The sequence below is a fragment of the Myotis myotis genome, unplaced genomic scaffold, assembly GCF_014108235.1.
Source record: "Myotis myotis isolate mMyoMyo1 unplaced genomic scaffold, mMyoMyo1.p scaffold_m19_p_7, whole genome shotgun sequence".
In the NCBI taxonomy this organism is placed as follows: Eukaryota; Metazoa; Chordata; class Mammalia; order Chiroptera; family Vespertilionidae; genus Myotis; species Myotis myotis.
The window spans coordinates 54,387,533-54,403,618 of NW_023416379.1; the positions used below are offsets into that span (position 1 = coordinate 54,387,533).

Genomic DNA, 16,086 nt, shown 5'->3' on the forward strand with positions numbered 1-16,086 from the left:
CCTTCATAACAAAGCTCAACTGCTCAGAAAACCTTTATAATTATGCATTATAAATCTTTGGTTACACAACCATTTATTTAACTTGCCTGCTCTATACTTATTTGTATGCCATGTGCCACTTGGAACACATTTGTAAATGTCAGAATTCTATAAACTAAATTTTCTTTTTTATTCCTATAATAGCAAAACAACAATAAAGATTATCAATGCTGCTGACTGACCAGATAAATGGTCAATTTTAGCACTAATTTATGATAGCTGATCTTAAAGTTTTTTGAGTTAACTGAAGTTTCCTGAAGCTGCATCTTTCCCTCCCCGCCTTCCCAAGGACTAAATATAACAGCCTTTGCCCACTTGGAAATGTACCATATATAAAGAAATGTGCATTGAAGAAGTCAGTGATGTAAAATGAGCTCTCATAGGAAAAAAAAAAAAAAGAACTATATTTCTATACATAAATGACTAGCAGTTTCATAGAGTTAAAAGTGTGCAATATGCAGAGGAAAAAAATAGACACAATCATAGGCTATATAAATATGTGAGGAATTATTTATTGTGGCATTAGACAAAATAAACCTTTCATTTTTCAACATTAAAAATTTTCTCATCAATATGGATCATTATGTGATCATTACTGGTATTTTAAGGAGTTGTGTGGTCCTTAATACAAAAAGTTTTTGAAGTTGTAGTATGAACTACTTGATAATCACTTTAAACAGCACTTAGTATCTGAAAATAAGCTTTTCGTCTTGATAAGACTTAAAAAAGATTTTTAAAAATATGCTCTTAAGTTATCTGAATTCTCACAACCTATCTTGTATTCTTACTTAACAAACTTCTCTTTATAAAAGAAAAGCAACTCACCAAGCACAATACATTTCTCCTTGTTGGAGCTGACGTGACAAAAATGCAGTACATAAAACAAGGGCACTTTTTTCATCACCCTCAGATTCCAAGTTACAGATCATTTCTAGTGCATCTTTGCAATCAACTTCTGAAATCTAGAAAAAGGATATAGAAATATGCCATAAAATGGTATTATATTAAGATATATAGTAATATACTTGCAAATTTTCATTAAACATTTACAGATCATTTTCATCAGTAAAACCACATTAACTCAACCACTATCAATTCGTAATTTGTCATTTCTAGGCTAGAATTTAAAGAAATAATCTTTCTTCAAGCCAGAAAACCAACTATTTTCAAGAACTTTACAAGCATGCATTTATATATAAATAACTAATGCTAATTATAAGCACTCTCTCTACCCATTAAGTCACATTTATGATACTGAGAAAGTAAAGCTGCAGTATTTGTATTTTACCCCTTTATCCAATAATTTAAAAAGCATTAGAATTAGCAGAAATATACAGAAAGATATACTGGATATAGACTAATAAAAAAAGTGTTTATTCATCTGAGGGAATAAAGTATAAAACATTTTATATAGATGTAACACTTTTAAATTAAGCTCACCTCAGTTTTCTATAAATCTCCAGTTTTTTTCTTTTCATATACAATTATTCCATCTCAAAGCTTGTCAACAGTCATGCATGCAAAAGTATAATACCTAGATGATGGCAACTTGCTTCATTTAATTATGCACTTAAATCTATTGCTTCTTAAATTAAAATTTAGTACCTCATTACAACGATTTACTACATAAAACAAACAAAATTTACCTAAGATTTCCACAAGCATCTGCTCTAAGACAAGGATGTAACAAATAGCATGCAATGAGAAATCACTGGTGTTCCACAGAAGAGAAAGACTAATTCCAACACGTACAACTTAACTGAAGATAAATACAGACCATTAGCACCCATGTACCACAGAGGTAACAATGTCCCTCCTTAGTAGATCTTCTATCTCTCCCCTTCAACTTTTAAATATACGTGTGTGTGTGTGTGTGTGTCTAAGTGTAAAATGTAATGCATTTAGGATTGAACAAGTGTCTAACTGGAGATGAGGGTATCTTGTAGTTGACCTTTGATAATGAGGACAAAAGTTACCTGGAGATAGATTCAGAGGTTCCACTTTATATATTAAATTGGGCTAGAAAACACTAAGACAAGAAAAGACCCAATTCCTTGTCTGTGTTTAACAACAATAATTTCTTAAAGTTAAGTATGAAGTTAATGGCAGAGTTAAGACTGAAACCTAAGTGTTGAAATGCCTAGGTGCAGTGTTCTTTCCACTGGCCCTCTGTCTGCCTCTTTCTTACAAAGTTACTCCACTTAAACAAACTAATAAACAAAAAGGGCTGAACAATATATATATATGTATATGTATATATATATACACACGTGTATATATTTATACAACCAATATTTTCAAATACCTACAACATTAAATGCACTGTCAGAGATTATATGCATTACATTTAATCACAACTTTTCCACTAGGTTGATATTAACGTTTTTAAAAAATATTTTATTGATTTTTTACAGAGAGCAAGAGAGAAACATCGATCAGCTGCCTCCTGCACACTCCCCAATGGAGATGTGCCCGCAACCAAGGTACATGCCCTTGACCGGAATCGAACCTGGGACCCTTGAGTCCACAGGCTGACACTCTATCCACTGAGCCAAACCAGTCAGGGCTGATATTAACATTTTATACATAATGAATGTGAGGGTCAAATAAATTATGTAATTTACCCAAGTTACCACAGTTAGTTAGTTAAGTGGTAATGCCACAAATTAAGTTATGTCTGACTGACATCAAAGACCTACTTTTTTTTTTTATCACAGTATCTTTTATTAAAAGCAGTATTAACTTTAAACAATTATCCTGGCACACCCATGCAGACAAATGTTAGGAAATCAACCCATGAGCTGTGTGTGTGTGTGTGTGTGTGTGTGTGTGTGTGTGTGTGTGTGTGGTTGTTTTTTTGTTTTGTTTTTACTTTTTCATAGATGGCAATAACAATAACAGATACTATTCATTTATTAATGCCAGCTTCTTAAATAGCATTGCTAGTCAGCACAGTAGTTTGCCTGGTAGATACTACAACTTCATTTTAGAGATAAGGTTCAGAGAGGTAAAGTTACTTGCTCAAAGGTACATGCTTAATTAGTGGCAGAATCAAGATTTCAATCCAGGTCTAGTTTCAAAGTCTCTGCACTTGCCAGAATTCCACAGGCACAAGCACACTGAGGCCCTTTATTGCTAAATATTGATTTTTACATTTTCAGGTTTAACAACAATTCTTTTATCTTAAAACTCTGATTTACTTTAATTCTGATTATTTCTTTTTAATCTTCTAAAACAGTAGTTCTCAACCTTCCTAATGCTGCGACCCTTTAATACAGTTCATCATGTTGTGGTGACTCACAACCATAAAATTATTTTCATTGCTACTTCATAACTGTAATTTTGCTACTGTTATGAATTGTAATGTAAATATCTGATATGCAGAATGTATTTTCATTGTTACAAATTGAACATACAGTGGGGCCTTGACTTACGAGTGTCCCGACTAACGAGTTTTTTGAGATACCAGCTGTCTCCCGGCCAATTTTGTGCATTGAGTTGATAGAGTAATTTGAGTTAACGAGCTCCTTAACGAATTAAACTCGTAAGTCAAGGCCCCACTGTAATTAAAGCATAGTGATTAATCACAAAACAATATGTAATTATATATGTGTTTTCCGATGGTCTTAGGCGACCCCTGTGAAAGGGTCGTTCGACCCCCAAAGGGGTCACGACCCACAGATTGAGAACTGCTGTTCTAAAACCTAAGCCATTTTTGCTAAATGTTCAAATGATGTAAAATGTGTACATCATATATAAGGAAATAAATTTATTTTCCTAATGATATTACCTGCATTAGCTTACACTTAGTAATTTAACATATACTTGTATATATTTACGATAGCCTCTACATATTTATTCTCATACTAGTAGCCCAGTGCATGAAATTCGTGCACATTAAAAGGGAATTAATTGCCCTAACTGGTTTGGCTCAAGGGTCCCAGGTTCAATTCTGGTCAAGGGCATGTACCTGGGTTGCAGGCACATCCCCATTGGGGAGTGTGCAGGAGGCAGCTGATAGATGTTTCTCTCTCATCGATGTTTCTAACTCTCTATTCTGTCGCCAACAATGGCTTCTTTTGGCTTCAGAGGTACTTTGTTCCAATAGTTGGCCTTTAAACATATTCTCTCCTCCCTGCTGTCAGGGGCCAGGGTGGAGGTGAATAGGATTGCTAGCTGGCAGGCCCCTGACAGCAAACTGGCCACCTGTCGATTCTGTAAGGAAAGGGGCTCCCTCCTCCCTCCTGTCAGGGTCCAGGGTGCAGGAGAATGGGGTTCCTGGCTGGCAGGCCACTGACAGCAAGCTATCCAACAGAGTATTCTGTGAGGAATAGGGTTCCCTCCTTTCTACTGTCAGGGTCTGGTTTGAAGGTCGGCCATGCCCCCTGTTGGGACAGACCCAGAGTTCTACCGCATCGTGGCCTCCACCTCAGCAACCCAGGACTGACTGCTGCTGGGCACTCCTGGTGCTCTGAGGGTGGGTTCTTCCCTCAGGCCACACGGGAAACAGCTGGGGAGGGCACAGCCCTTGGCAAAACGACCCAGGATTCAGTGGGTCCATGCTCCGAGGCCAGGTTCCTGCCTCAAACCCCGCCCTCACAGGAAACAGCTCCAGGAAACAGCTTGGGGGAGGGCGCAGCCGTTGCCAAGAAACCCCTGTAGGACTGACTGACTTCTGCTTAGTTGAGCTTCTGGCTTGATGTTACACCCAAACAGCTCTGGGAAACAGCTGGGGAGGGAGCAGCCCTTGGCAAAGCGACCCAGGATTCAGTGGGTCCATGCTCTGAGGGCGGGTTCCTGCCTCAAACCCCACCTTCACAGGCAACAGCTCGGGGGAGGGAGCAGCCGTTGCCAAGACAACCCCTTCAGGACCGACTTCCTTCCCTTGGTCGCGATTCTGATGGTTGTGATGAACACCACTCATGGTTTTTGTATAAGTAGATATACAATATACCAACTGAAACATTTGCTATACTCAATAATATAGAAACACATCACTTTTTTTAAAATATATTTTATTGATTTTTTACAGAGAGGAAAGGAGAGGGATAGAGAGTTAGAAACATCGATGACAGAGAAACATCGATCAGCTGCCTCCTGCACACCCCCTACTGGGGATGTGCCTGCAACCAAGGTACATGCCCTTGACCGGAATCGAACCTGGGACCTTTCAGTCCGCAGGCCGACGCTCTATCCACTGAGCCAAACCGGTTAGGGCGAAACACATCACTTTTTATAGGTATACTAAGAAAACAATTTGTACTGTGTACTTGATAGCCTTTATTAAATCCCTGATTTGCCACTACATGGCCCTATTTTAAAAATGTGACACTAAAGAGAATGGCAGAGGAAATGAAACCATAATTAAATTAATGAATGGTTGAGTTAAAACTGTGGTGAAATACATGTCAAATATAGCCATCAATGTCTAAGAATTATTTTTTAAATCCAAGGTAGAGATTACCAACTCTTCTCTACTGCTTTGAAAAGTGAGCAAAAAGTTGCCTGGCCAGGTGTGGCTCAGTGATTGAGCATTAACCCAGGAAACAAGAGGTCACTGGTTCAATTCCTGGTCAGGGCATATGCCCAGGTTGCAGGCCCAATCCCAGTAGGGGGCATGCAGGAGGAAGCCAATCAATGATTCTCTCTCATCACTGATGTTTCTCTCTCTCTCTCCCCCTCTTTCTTCCTCTCTGAAATCAGTAAAAATATATTTTTTTAAAGTGAGCAAAAATTTAAATACCAGGAAATTTAGAATTCTGAATAAAATACTTAAAGCCAATTAGATTGAAGTTTGTTAAAGACATACTATGCTAAATCTGTTTATATAGCAAAAAAATCATTTAAAAAATGTGAACAATTTTTGTTTTAATATGGCTCTTTATGCCAGGTATTCAAAAAATATGCAACACTTCAATACTTTATTATCTACTTTTACCAAGTGTACTTTTTTAAAATGTATTTGCTCTAATTACATTTCAAAAATAGTCTTTTACTTATCAAAATAAAATTGTTTTCCATCCATAAAGGAAGTTAGGAAACATAAAATCAAAAAATGGGCTCCTATTTTTTATTTTTTTAACTCTCAGGCTAGCAAAGATTTAAAAGATGGATAACCTTCTAGTATTAGGAAAGAAGAAATTTCATATACTACTTATGGGAGAATAAATTGGCATAATCTTTTTTTGGATGACAGTATGGTTGTGAATAAATTTAAAATGTGTAGATGGCCCTAACTGGTTTGGCTCAGTGGATAGAGCATCGGCCTGCGGACTAAAGGGTCCCAGGTTCGATTCCAGTCAAGGGCATGTACCTTGGTTGCAGGCACATCCCCAGTTAGGGGGTGTGCAGAAGGCAGCTGATTGATGTTTCTCTCTCATCGATGTTTCTAACTCTCTATCCCTCTCCCTTCTTCTCTGTAAAAAAAATCAATAAAATATATTTTTAAAAAAATGTGTAGATGCTTTGATCCAGCAATTTATCACTTCTAGAAATTTACTCTACCAGTACACCTCTGACAAGAATGAAAGGTTGTATGTACAAGCCAACAATTTAAATGTTCCCCAGTGCCTTAAATATACTACAAATCCGTAATATGAAATTATGCAGCCATGAGAAAAAATTAATCTATATGGAATAACATGGAAAGATGTTCATAATAAGAGGTGAAAAGTGACTAGCATCCAGGGTGTGTATATGTATGTTTTAATATGTAAAGTATATAATATGTATACATATACACAAAAAAAATGTCAGAAAGGTTATATATCAAATTTCAAACTTAGTGATTATTTTGGGGAGTATTAACTGAGGAAAAGTTGGCTAGAAAGACACAAGATAGAGGATTTTACTATTCAAATTTCTATGTTAACTTTAACAAGAAAAAAACAATAAAATACTGGATTTAAAATGAACACTGCTAACTTTGTTTTTATACCTAACCCAAGAATCCAGGCCAAAACTCATTCCTTCCAGAGATGCCAGATAGATACTAATTTCCCTCAGCAGCAACTCCTCTGCCAGGGCTAGCTGCTATTTTTATCACATTGAAAGGGTCCTGGAAAATAGTCAATCCCTTGCCTACTGGCTCACTTCGATAAGGATTTCTGCAAAAGGATTATAGATCCAAGGTATAGTTGAGTCTTTCCAAAATCTATTTCCACCATACTCTAAGGAATGGGTAAAAATCTCAAATGCTTACAAAAACCAGACAGGTAAAGTAAATGAATGAAGTAGGTCATGTAAGAGAGCAAGCATACCTATTCTGACGGGAACAATTGTTCCAAAGTGACTACCTTTACTTGGGCCAGAAATAGTAAGAAAATTTACTTCACATAAAACAATGAAGAAAAAGTTTCTATGTTTGTAACAGAAATATAAAAGAATAATCAATCAATCTCTAAGCAAAAAGGTACTTTTAACAAGAAAATGTGTAGACTTACACAGAAATTCTGTCCTGTATTATGTGATCTAGTTTTGTTTCTGGGGTAGGGTACAGAAACATTAGTAAATTCTGTTCAAGAATATGAAATGGCCCGGCCGGCGTGGCTCAGTGGTTGAGCGTCAACCTATGAACCAGGAGGTCATGGTTTGACTCCCAGTCAGGGCACATGCATGGGTTGTGGGCTCAAGCCCCAGTGTGGTGTGTGCAGGAGGCAGCTGATCAATGATTCTCTCTCATCATTGATGTTTCTATTTTTCTCTCCATCTACCTCCCTCTCTGAAATCAATAAAAATATATTTTTAAAAAAAGAATATGGAATGTCTTAATTCTTCCTGCTTAACAGGAGAAGGAAAAATAAAATCATTTCATATGACATCAGAACTACCCAGAGTTCACATAGAGAATTTTCTTTAGGGTCTCCCAGAGTAGGCTGAGCTGCTGCTACTCAACTCAGGATAATTAAACCAAAAGGGAATTTAATTTAGGTTCAGTATTGCATAATTTTTTAATTTAAAACAGCTAAAAACATAAAATTATTTTCCTGGAGATTACAAATTCATAGTCTTCAACTTCAAATAGGACTTCAAAGCTAACCCAACAGCCCTATGTTTAGATAGTTTTCTGCTAGAAGGGATGGGATGCTCTTTAGGGCAGAGCCTATGCCTTACTCACCTTTAACTCTCCCCTCCCCCTGCTTCCCCACATCCCGGTGCTTAGCACACATCATTCACTAAATAAAAATTGCTACAGGAAGGAAGGACCAATAGACAGAATGACTTAGGGCAGGGACTGAACAGATAAAAGCTTTATGTAGCAGCATAATAACTAATTTAAGAATTTAAAAAATGTTACACACATATCAAAGACTTTCTCAAGAAACTTTATACTTCAGCCTATTAACTTGTCTACAGTTATTCTGAACTAATAAGAAAACTTCAATCTTCTATTTTGTTTTGCTATACAGTGATTAAAAAGCCAATTACCTGAGATAAAAATAGCAAAAAAAAAAAAATCTATAGATGAGCCAATGTTCAAATTAATGGTATAATTTCCTAAGCTAGAACCCTTTGCTCTACTCCATCCAGCTCAGAAATTGCCTGACATCACTCTTCTCAGTATCCTCATTATCCTTGCTATACACAACAGACTTATATCTAATCTTGGTCCATTACAAATACAACCTCTAACTGCATATGGGCATTCAGCTTTCTGTTTGAAATCTCTGTCTACTCAGCTGATCATGCATACTCTGTTAAATGTCCTCTGTCTTAAATCTCAACTTTTCCATTTATATATCTTTAAGTTTGTCCCACAATCCCTTTGTTCTCCTCTCTTTTGTTCTGGAGCTAAAGGATACCTATATTAGAAATACAAGACACTTGTACACATTATATTCTCACACAATACTGTCTAACATATTAGTTTTATCTAAATACATATCCTTTCAATACATATTCCCTATTTCTTGAACAACATTTAATTCCCTGACAACTGCCTTCAACTTCATTCACTTTGGAATTATGAGTCACCCAAAATGCAAAATTTCCATTTGAACCATGATTCTACTCTCAGAATTCTTTAATATAAAACATAAAAATACATGAATACTATGCTTTACATGAAACGAGGAGGAAAAAAAGTCATGTGTCACAAAGAAAATAGTTTTACATTAATATGCAAATATAAAATTTATTTTTACATATAATTAGGAAGAGATATAGACATCTAGCTCTCATAAGAGATATAATATTAGCCGAAACCGGTTTGGCTCAGTGGATAGAGTGTCGGCCTGCGGACTGAGAGGTCCCGGGTTCGATTCCGGTCAAGGGCATGTACCTGGGTTTCGGGCACATCCCCGGTGGGGGATGTGCATGAGGCAGCTGATCGATGTTTCTCTCTCATCGATGTTTCTAACTCTATCTCTCTCCCTTCCTCTCTGAAAAATCAATAAAATATATTAAAAAAAAAAAGAGATATAAATTAAATGAAATGTTTCTTATACACATTAAAAACAGAAAAAATACTCCTGGGGGAAGTCATATAAATTCTATAAAGTTATTTTAATTTAAAATAGATCTGCAAATATCTGGAAGTCAGGTAAAACTACGTTAAGGCCCAAATGCTGACAAATAATAAAAATTCTATTAAACTGTTAAGTCACCACTACCTTTCCCATACTTCAGCCAAAGCAGTTAAAAGATCCAAATTATTTAAACCAAAGCTAGATAAAATTACTTTACATTATAATTCTGAAAGTTGTTTAGAATCACTATCCAAGAGCATACCAAAGATAAGATTAACAATGGTCCCTCATTAAGACAAAGGGAAGTCAAAGCATTCTAATCTAACTTAAAAGTTTCTTCAGTTTAAAAAAGAATTACTAACAGAAGAAAATATACTCACCTCCTCGATTAACTTTTCATTTGGTGATGATGTGCAAAGACAGACAAGGTAAGTTTGCTTAAAACTACCTTTTGTACCAATCTCTGGATGGTCAGAACACAGCTTTGCTAGAGCAGTTGCTTGACTTAACTGATTTGTTTTGATTAGATGTTTAATTCTCATATCCAACAAGATGGGACCCTCAAAAGCTAAAAATTCATTCACTTTAAAAAACAAGACATAATATATTATTAATATTTAGTAATAATTCATTTGCAATAAAATACTTATAAGGAGTATTTTTTTTTTTAAAGCATAGGAACTACCCATTAACATTTGGTAATAATTCATTTGCAATAAAATACTTATAAGGAGTATTTTTTTTTAAAGCATAGGAACTACCCATTAACATTTGGTAATAATTCGTTTGCAATAATACTTAAGAGCACAGGAGCTACCCCAACCCTTCTTTGCAATCAACTATTACTATTACATGGTTATAACAAAATACTTGACCTTATAAGTAAAATGATATTATATAGCTAACATTTAAAAATTGCATTAAATACTTTTTGCCCCTGAGAGTACCATTTAGAATGAGGTGAATTAACTTCTTGATGATAAAATAATTTCACATTAAATTCTAATGGTCAATGTTATTAAAATTATACTACTCCATCCTTACAACTTCCCCCTCCCCCACTCATTTATTCTTGAATACCAGGAGTTAGCATCCTTAGAAATTTGCAGTACTAGGGCATTACATATTATATAGACAATCACAAAAGGATGTTTGGATACTCTAGGAAATGAGATTCAACTAAAATTGTGTTTCAGTACTAATGATTGAAGTCTATCTTGCTTTAATAAGTGTTTTAGAACAAATTAAGACATAAAAATAAATTAAAAGGTGGGGGGAGTCTGCTAGAACTTCTGTTTTTTTTTAAACATCAATCAATAAACCTCAACATTTGCTTAAGTACCACTTAAGCATCATACATTTTATTCTTTTAATTTCCTACTGTTCATTTGATCCACTAAAAATAAGAAATACAAGTTTAAATTTTTCCCTAATGTTTTCTTTACCATGATGAAAATCATATTGAAAAATTTATTTGGTGATGGCCAACTTGAAACCTTTGGAAGGCTTTTAGTAATAAAACTTTAAATGCCCTTTAAATAAAACACACAATTTAACTACTTATGAACATACTGGAAGATATGTCTAGTATGTAATTTGCACATTAGAAGATGAAAAATGAGAGATTCTCTTCCCTTCTTTATTCTTTGCTACCCTCTAGTGTCTATAAGATAGTATGATCAATGCTCCTCAGTATTAAACCATGACCATATAAGCTATGCCAAATTTCATCTTTTTCTTGATAACTAGACCTTTGTACCTGCTACTCTATAATCTTTACATTAAACTAAACCAAAAAGTATAAAGACAGAAGACAATGTTTATAAATGCCTAACTCTCTGGTACCTCTGACTATATGTCTTACATATACATGGCATTACTTTTCTTTCTTCAATATCACATGATCCTATTAGGGTCAATTGTAGTTCACTATCAAAGCAAAATGTGTAAAGGTTTTAAATAAAAACTTTAAGTAAAGTTAAAATAAAGCTATCCTAGCTATAAATAAATCACACACTTGAAAAAACAGCTTTAGTTTCCTAATACAATAGTTCTCTCAAAAGGAAACTCTGATACAAAGTCTGGGAATTATTTCAAATACTCCCACAATAATTCATAATCAATGAACTCTGAAGATCATGCAAAAAATTATTTACAGGTGCCAAGTATTTAAAAAAAACTGATGACAATCTTAACAGGAGAACTGCAAACAGTCCCTAAAATCTCAAATAGCAGCAAGTAAGTTAGAATAACAGATTGTGCAAAATAATTTCTGTGCTAACTTGATATTTAAGAGAATATGTGGTAATATAAATTTCAAAAGCATAGTTGTGTTTGTTTTTTAACATGGGAAACCACTGCCATACTTAGGGCAAAACTGATTTCAAAGAAATACAGAATATTTCCATATAGGTCATTTTGTCCAGCTCCAAGATTTGGCAGATGAGTAAACTGAGGCTCACAGAAGGCAAGTGACTTCCTAGGTTCATAAAGCCAGTTAACAACAGAACCAGGACCAGAATAATGGAATCTTCTAATTTCCAGCTTTATACAGTGGTAAGAGGAGAAAAAACAAAATCTCATTTGACTAGTATATCTAATTAGAACAAGTTTATAGCAGTGAAGACAAAAAGTATAAAGACTGAAGACAAAGTTTATAAATGTCTAACTCTCTGGTACCTCCTGAAGAAGTATTTTAAAAGGAAAATAATACGTATTCTGAAGCTCATGATTCAAATAGATCAAAAGTAGATTACATTTGAATACTCAATTGAGAACCTATCCCATCCTCCCTTGTCCATTTCTCTTCAACTGCTTTATCTCTCCTCCCCTTTCTTCCATATCTTTCTCTACTTTGCTCCAATCCAGAACATGTCTTTCTTTAGACTTATAATACCACATCAAAGGCTCCCTCTTTTAGAGCTTGCCAGATTTATTTTAAAAGTTTTATGATTTTTATCCTCAGTAGCTAGTCAATGAACAATCTGAAAAGAAAATTTTAAAAATTCCATTTACAATAACAGCAGAGAGAATACTTAGGAATAAACTTTAACCAAGAAGATGAAAAATTTATACACTGGATCCTATAAAATACTGTTAAAAAAATTAAAGACACAGTACATAGAAAGATCCCAAGCTCATAGATTAGAAGACTTAATAATGTTAAGAGTTACAACTACCAAAAGCAATCTACAGATTCAATATTATCCCTATAAAAGTCACAATGGCATTTTTTGCAGAGATAGAAAAATTTATCCTACAATTATAATCTCAAAGGACCTCAAATAGCCAAAACAATTTCAAAAAAGAACAAAGTTGGAGGTCTCACACTTAAAGGTACAGTAATCAAAACAGTATGGCACTGGCATAAAGATAGACATATAGGTAATGCAATAAAATAGAAAGCTCAGAAATAAACCCTCACATGTATGGGCAAACGATGTTCAACAAGGGTGCCAAGACCACACAATGGAAAAAGGACAGTCTTTATAACAAATGGTGCTGGGGAAAGGATATCCGCATGCAATAGAATAGAGTTGCACTCTTATCTTACCTACACCATATAAAACATTCCAAATGGATTAAAGACCTAAATGTAAGACCTAAAAATATAAACTCCTAGAAGAAAACAAAGGGGAAAAGTTTCAAGACACTGGATTTGGCAATGATTCATTGGATATAACATCAAAGGATAAGCAATAAAAACAGACAAATGGAATTACATCAAACTTAACTTTGTTGCATCAAAACAGGAGACAGAATCAACAGAGTGAAAAGGCAATGTACAGAATGGGGGAAAATATTTACAAATTATACATCTGGTAAGGGGTTAACATCCAGAATATATAGGGACTCCTACAACTCAACAACAAAAAATAAAATCCTATTAAAAAGTGAGCAAAAGACTTGAAGAGATATTTCTCCAATGATATACAAATGACCAATAAGCATATAAAAAGATGCTCAACATCACTAATCATCAGAGAAATGTAAATCAAAACAGTAAGATATTAGCTCACACCCATCATAATGGCTACTATCAAAAAAACAAGTGTCTGTGAGGATGTGAAGAAATTAGAACATTTCTGCACTATTGATGGGACTATAAAATGCTGCAACCTCTACGGAAGAACCTGAAGTTCCTCAAAAAATTAAAAAAGAACTACCAAATGATCTAACTATCCCACTTCTGGGTATGGACTCAAAAGAATTGAAAGGAGGCTATTGAAGAGATATCTGCATGCTCATATTTACAGCAGCACTCCTCACAACAGCCAAGAGGTGGAAGCAATTCAAATGCCCATCAACACATGGATGAATAAACAAAATGTGGTATATACACACACACACACAATAAGCTATTATTCACTCCATAGAAAGGAAGGAAATCCTGTCATATTCTACAATATGTAGGACATTTGGCTAAGTTAAATAAGCCAGTCACACAAAAAAAGTAAATATGGTATGATTCCATTTATATGAGGTATAAAGTAGACAGTCATAAAAACAAAAAATAGAATGCTGGTTATCTAGGGTCTGGAAGTGGAGGGTGGGGGAAAAGGGAAGTTGTTTTGCTATACAATTTTACTTTTGTAATATAAAAAAGTTCTGGAGATCTGTGTACTTCACACCAATGAACATACTTAACACTATTAAACTGTACATTTAAAAATGATTAAATTATACATTTGATGTTATGTGCTTTTTATGCATTAAAAAAAAATCAATTCAGCAATGTTAGTCAAAAAAATCCAGCCATGGCCAGTGTGGGTCAGTTGGTTGGAGCATCATACAATACATGAAAGGTCACTGGTTCAACTGCTGGACAGAGCACATAACTGGGTTGTAGGTTCAATCCCTGGTCAGGGTGCATATGGGAGGCAACCAATCTATGTTTCTCTTTCTCTCTCTCTCAAATCAATGGACATGTCCTTGGGTGAGGATTTTCAAAAAATTCTAAATTTGGAAATTTAATAAAAACACAACATTTCAAGCTTTAGGTCAGTGGTTCTTAACCCCACCTGTACAATAATCTTAAACATCTAAAAAGTACTAATGCCTACAGCTCACACATAGGCTCTAATTAACTGGACTGAAGTAGGCCTCCAGCACTAGTGTGTCTAAAAAACTCTCCTGGTGATTTAAGCACAGCCAAGATTGAGACAAATGTTCTAGGTAAGTATATTTCATTGTCAAAATTACCAGTTAGAGATAGTCTTAATATTCACCCACCTCTTACCCTTTCCTGAGGAACATATTACATTTATAAGAAAGAGAAGTTTCACTTAAAGATTTCAGAATTTCTTAAGTCAAGTTGCTTGCTTTTTTACTAATTCTGAAATTTTATGGTTATAACTGATTATGGTAAACTCCATGATCATAAATGATTTTTAGACACAATTGATATAAAACATAATTTTTAAAGATTAAATATTTCATGTCCTAGGTCTACCTAGTTAGCATGTGACACTAAAAATTTTTATGTGAAATAACAATTATTAGTAATTAAATTCTGATATAGTTATCCATATAAAATTATTATTAACTAGAGGCCTGGTGCATGAAATTCGTGCGGGGGGGGGGGGGGGGCGGGCGCGGGTGTTCCCCCCTCTCAGCCCAGCCTGAGCCCTCTTGCAGTCCAGGATCCCTTATACTCCTTACTGCCCACCTGCTCACTGCTCCTTAGTGTTGCCACGGAGTCAGGAGAGGCTCCTGCCACCGCTGCTGCGCTCACCAGCCGTGAGCCCAGCTTCGGGCTGAGCAGCGCTCCCCCTGTGGGAGCACACTGACCACCAGGGGGGCAGCTCCTGCGTTGAGCATCTGCCCCTGGTGGTCAGTGTGCATCACAGTGACCGGTCGTTCTGCTGTAAGGGTCGCTTAGGTTCTTATTATATAAATTACACTCATTAAAATAGAAATATGTTTTTCTAGAATGTTTCAAGAAGCCAATGAGAGTTTTAACCCTTTTCGGTCCAACCTCAAGGCTGACTCGACAGACCAGGTGCTAGGAGCAGGTCCAACCTCGAGCAATAAGAACATTAAAAAGTTTAACATTCAATCCCGTCAATTAATTTGGACCAGATTGTTTGAATTACAAAAATAACATTTAACCCCGCAAAGGGTTAAAATAATTTTTTAGGTCCAGCTTGTGTGGCTCAGTGGTTGAGTGTCACCTATGAGCCAGATTCCTGGTTGGGGCACATAAGGGGTTGCAGGGTCAGTCCCTAGTAGGGGGCGTGCAGGAGGCAGCCAATCAATGATTCTTATCATTGATGTTTCTCTCTGAAATCAAGTATGTATACATTTTAAAATCATTTTTAGAAAGAATAAAAATTTTGGGGTCACAATGCTTCTATTTAATTATATAATAGAGTATAATGAATGTTAACAAAACACAAAATACAAAACATGTCATCAGCCTGAAATTGGACAGAGACTACTTTTATAAGCTTACTGCTGTTAAGTTCTATTAGCTTAATTCTATCCAGAGTTGCTGATCCTTAAGGATCTAAGGGATCTACACAAGTAAGAGACAATATAACTTAGTAGTCATTTTTTAAAAAAACCTAAAATGGTCAAT

The 16,086-nt window shown here is 35.3% G+C and overlaps 1 protein-coding gene across 4 annotated transcripts in view; it reads right to left on the minus strand.

Annotated features, from left to right (window-relative positions):
* ZNF292 (zinc finger protein 292) overlaps positions 1-16,086 on the minus strand; it is a 77,516-nt gene that overhangs the window by 15,044 nt on the left and 46,386 nt on the right. For 2 of the 4 annotated variants that reach the window (XM_036316428.1, XM_036316429.1), the window contains exons 5-6: positions 9,887-10,089; positions 865-1,001 (exon numbers count right to left, since the gene is read on the minus strand). In XM_036316428.1, coding sequence (XP_036172321.1) covers positions 865-1,001; positions 9,887-10,089 — 340 coding nt within the window. Of the gene's footprint in view, positions 1-864; positions 1,002-9,886; positions 10,090-13,059; positions 14,187-16,086 lie in introns of those variants that run through there. The other 2 variants (XM_036316430.1, XM_036316431.1) reach the window with 2 other exon arrangements.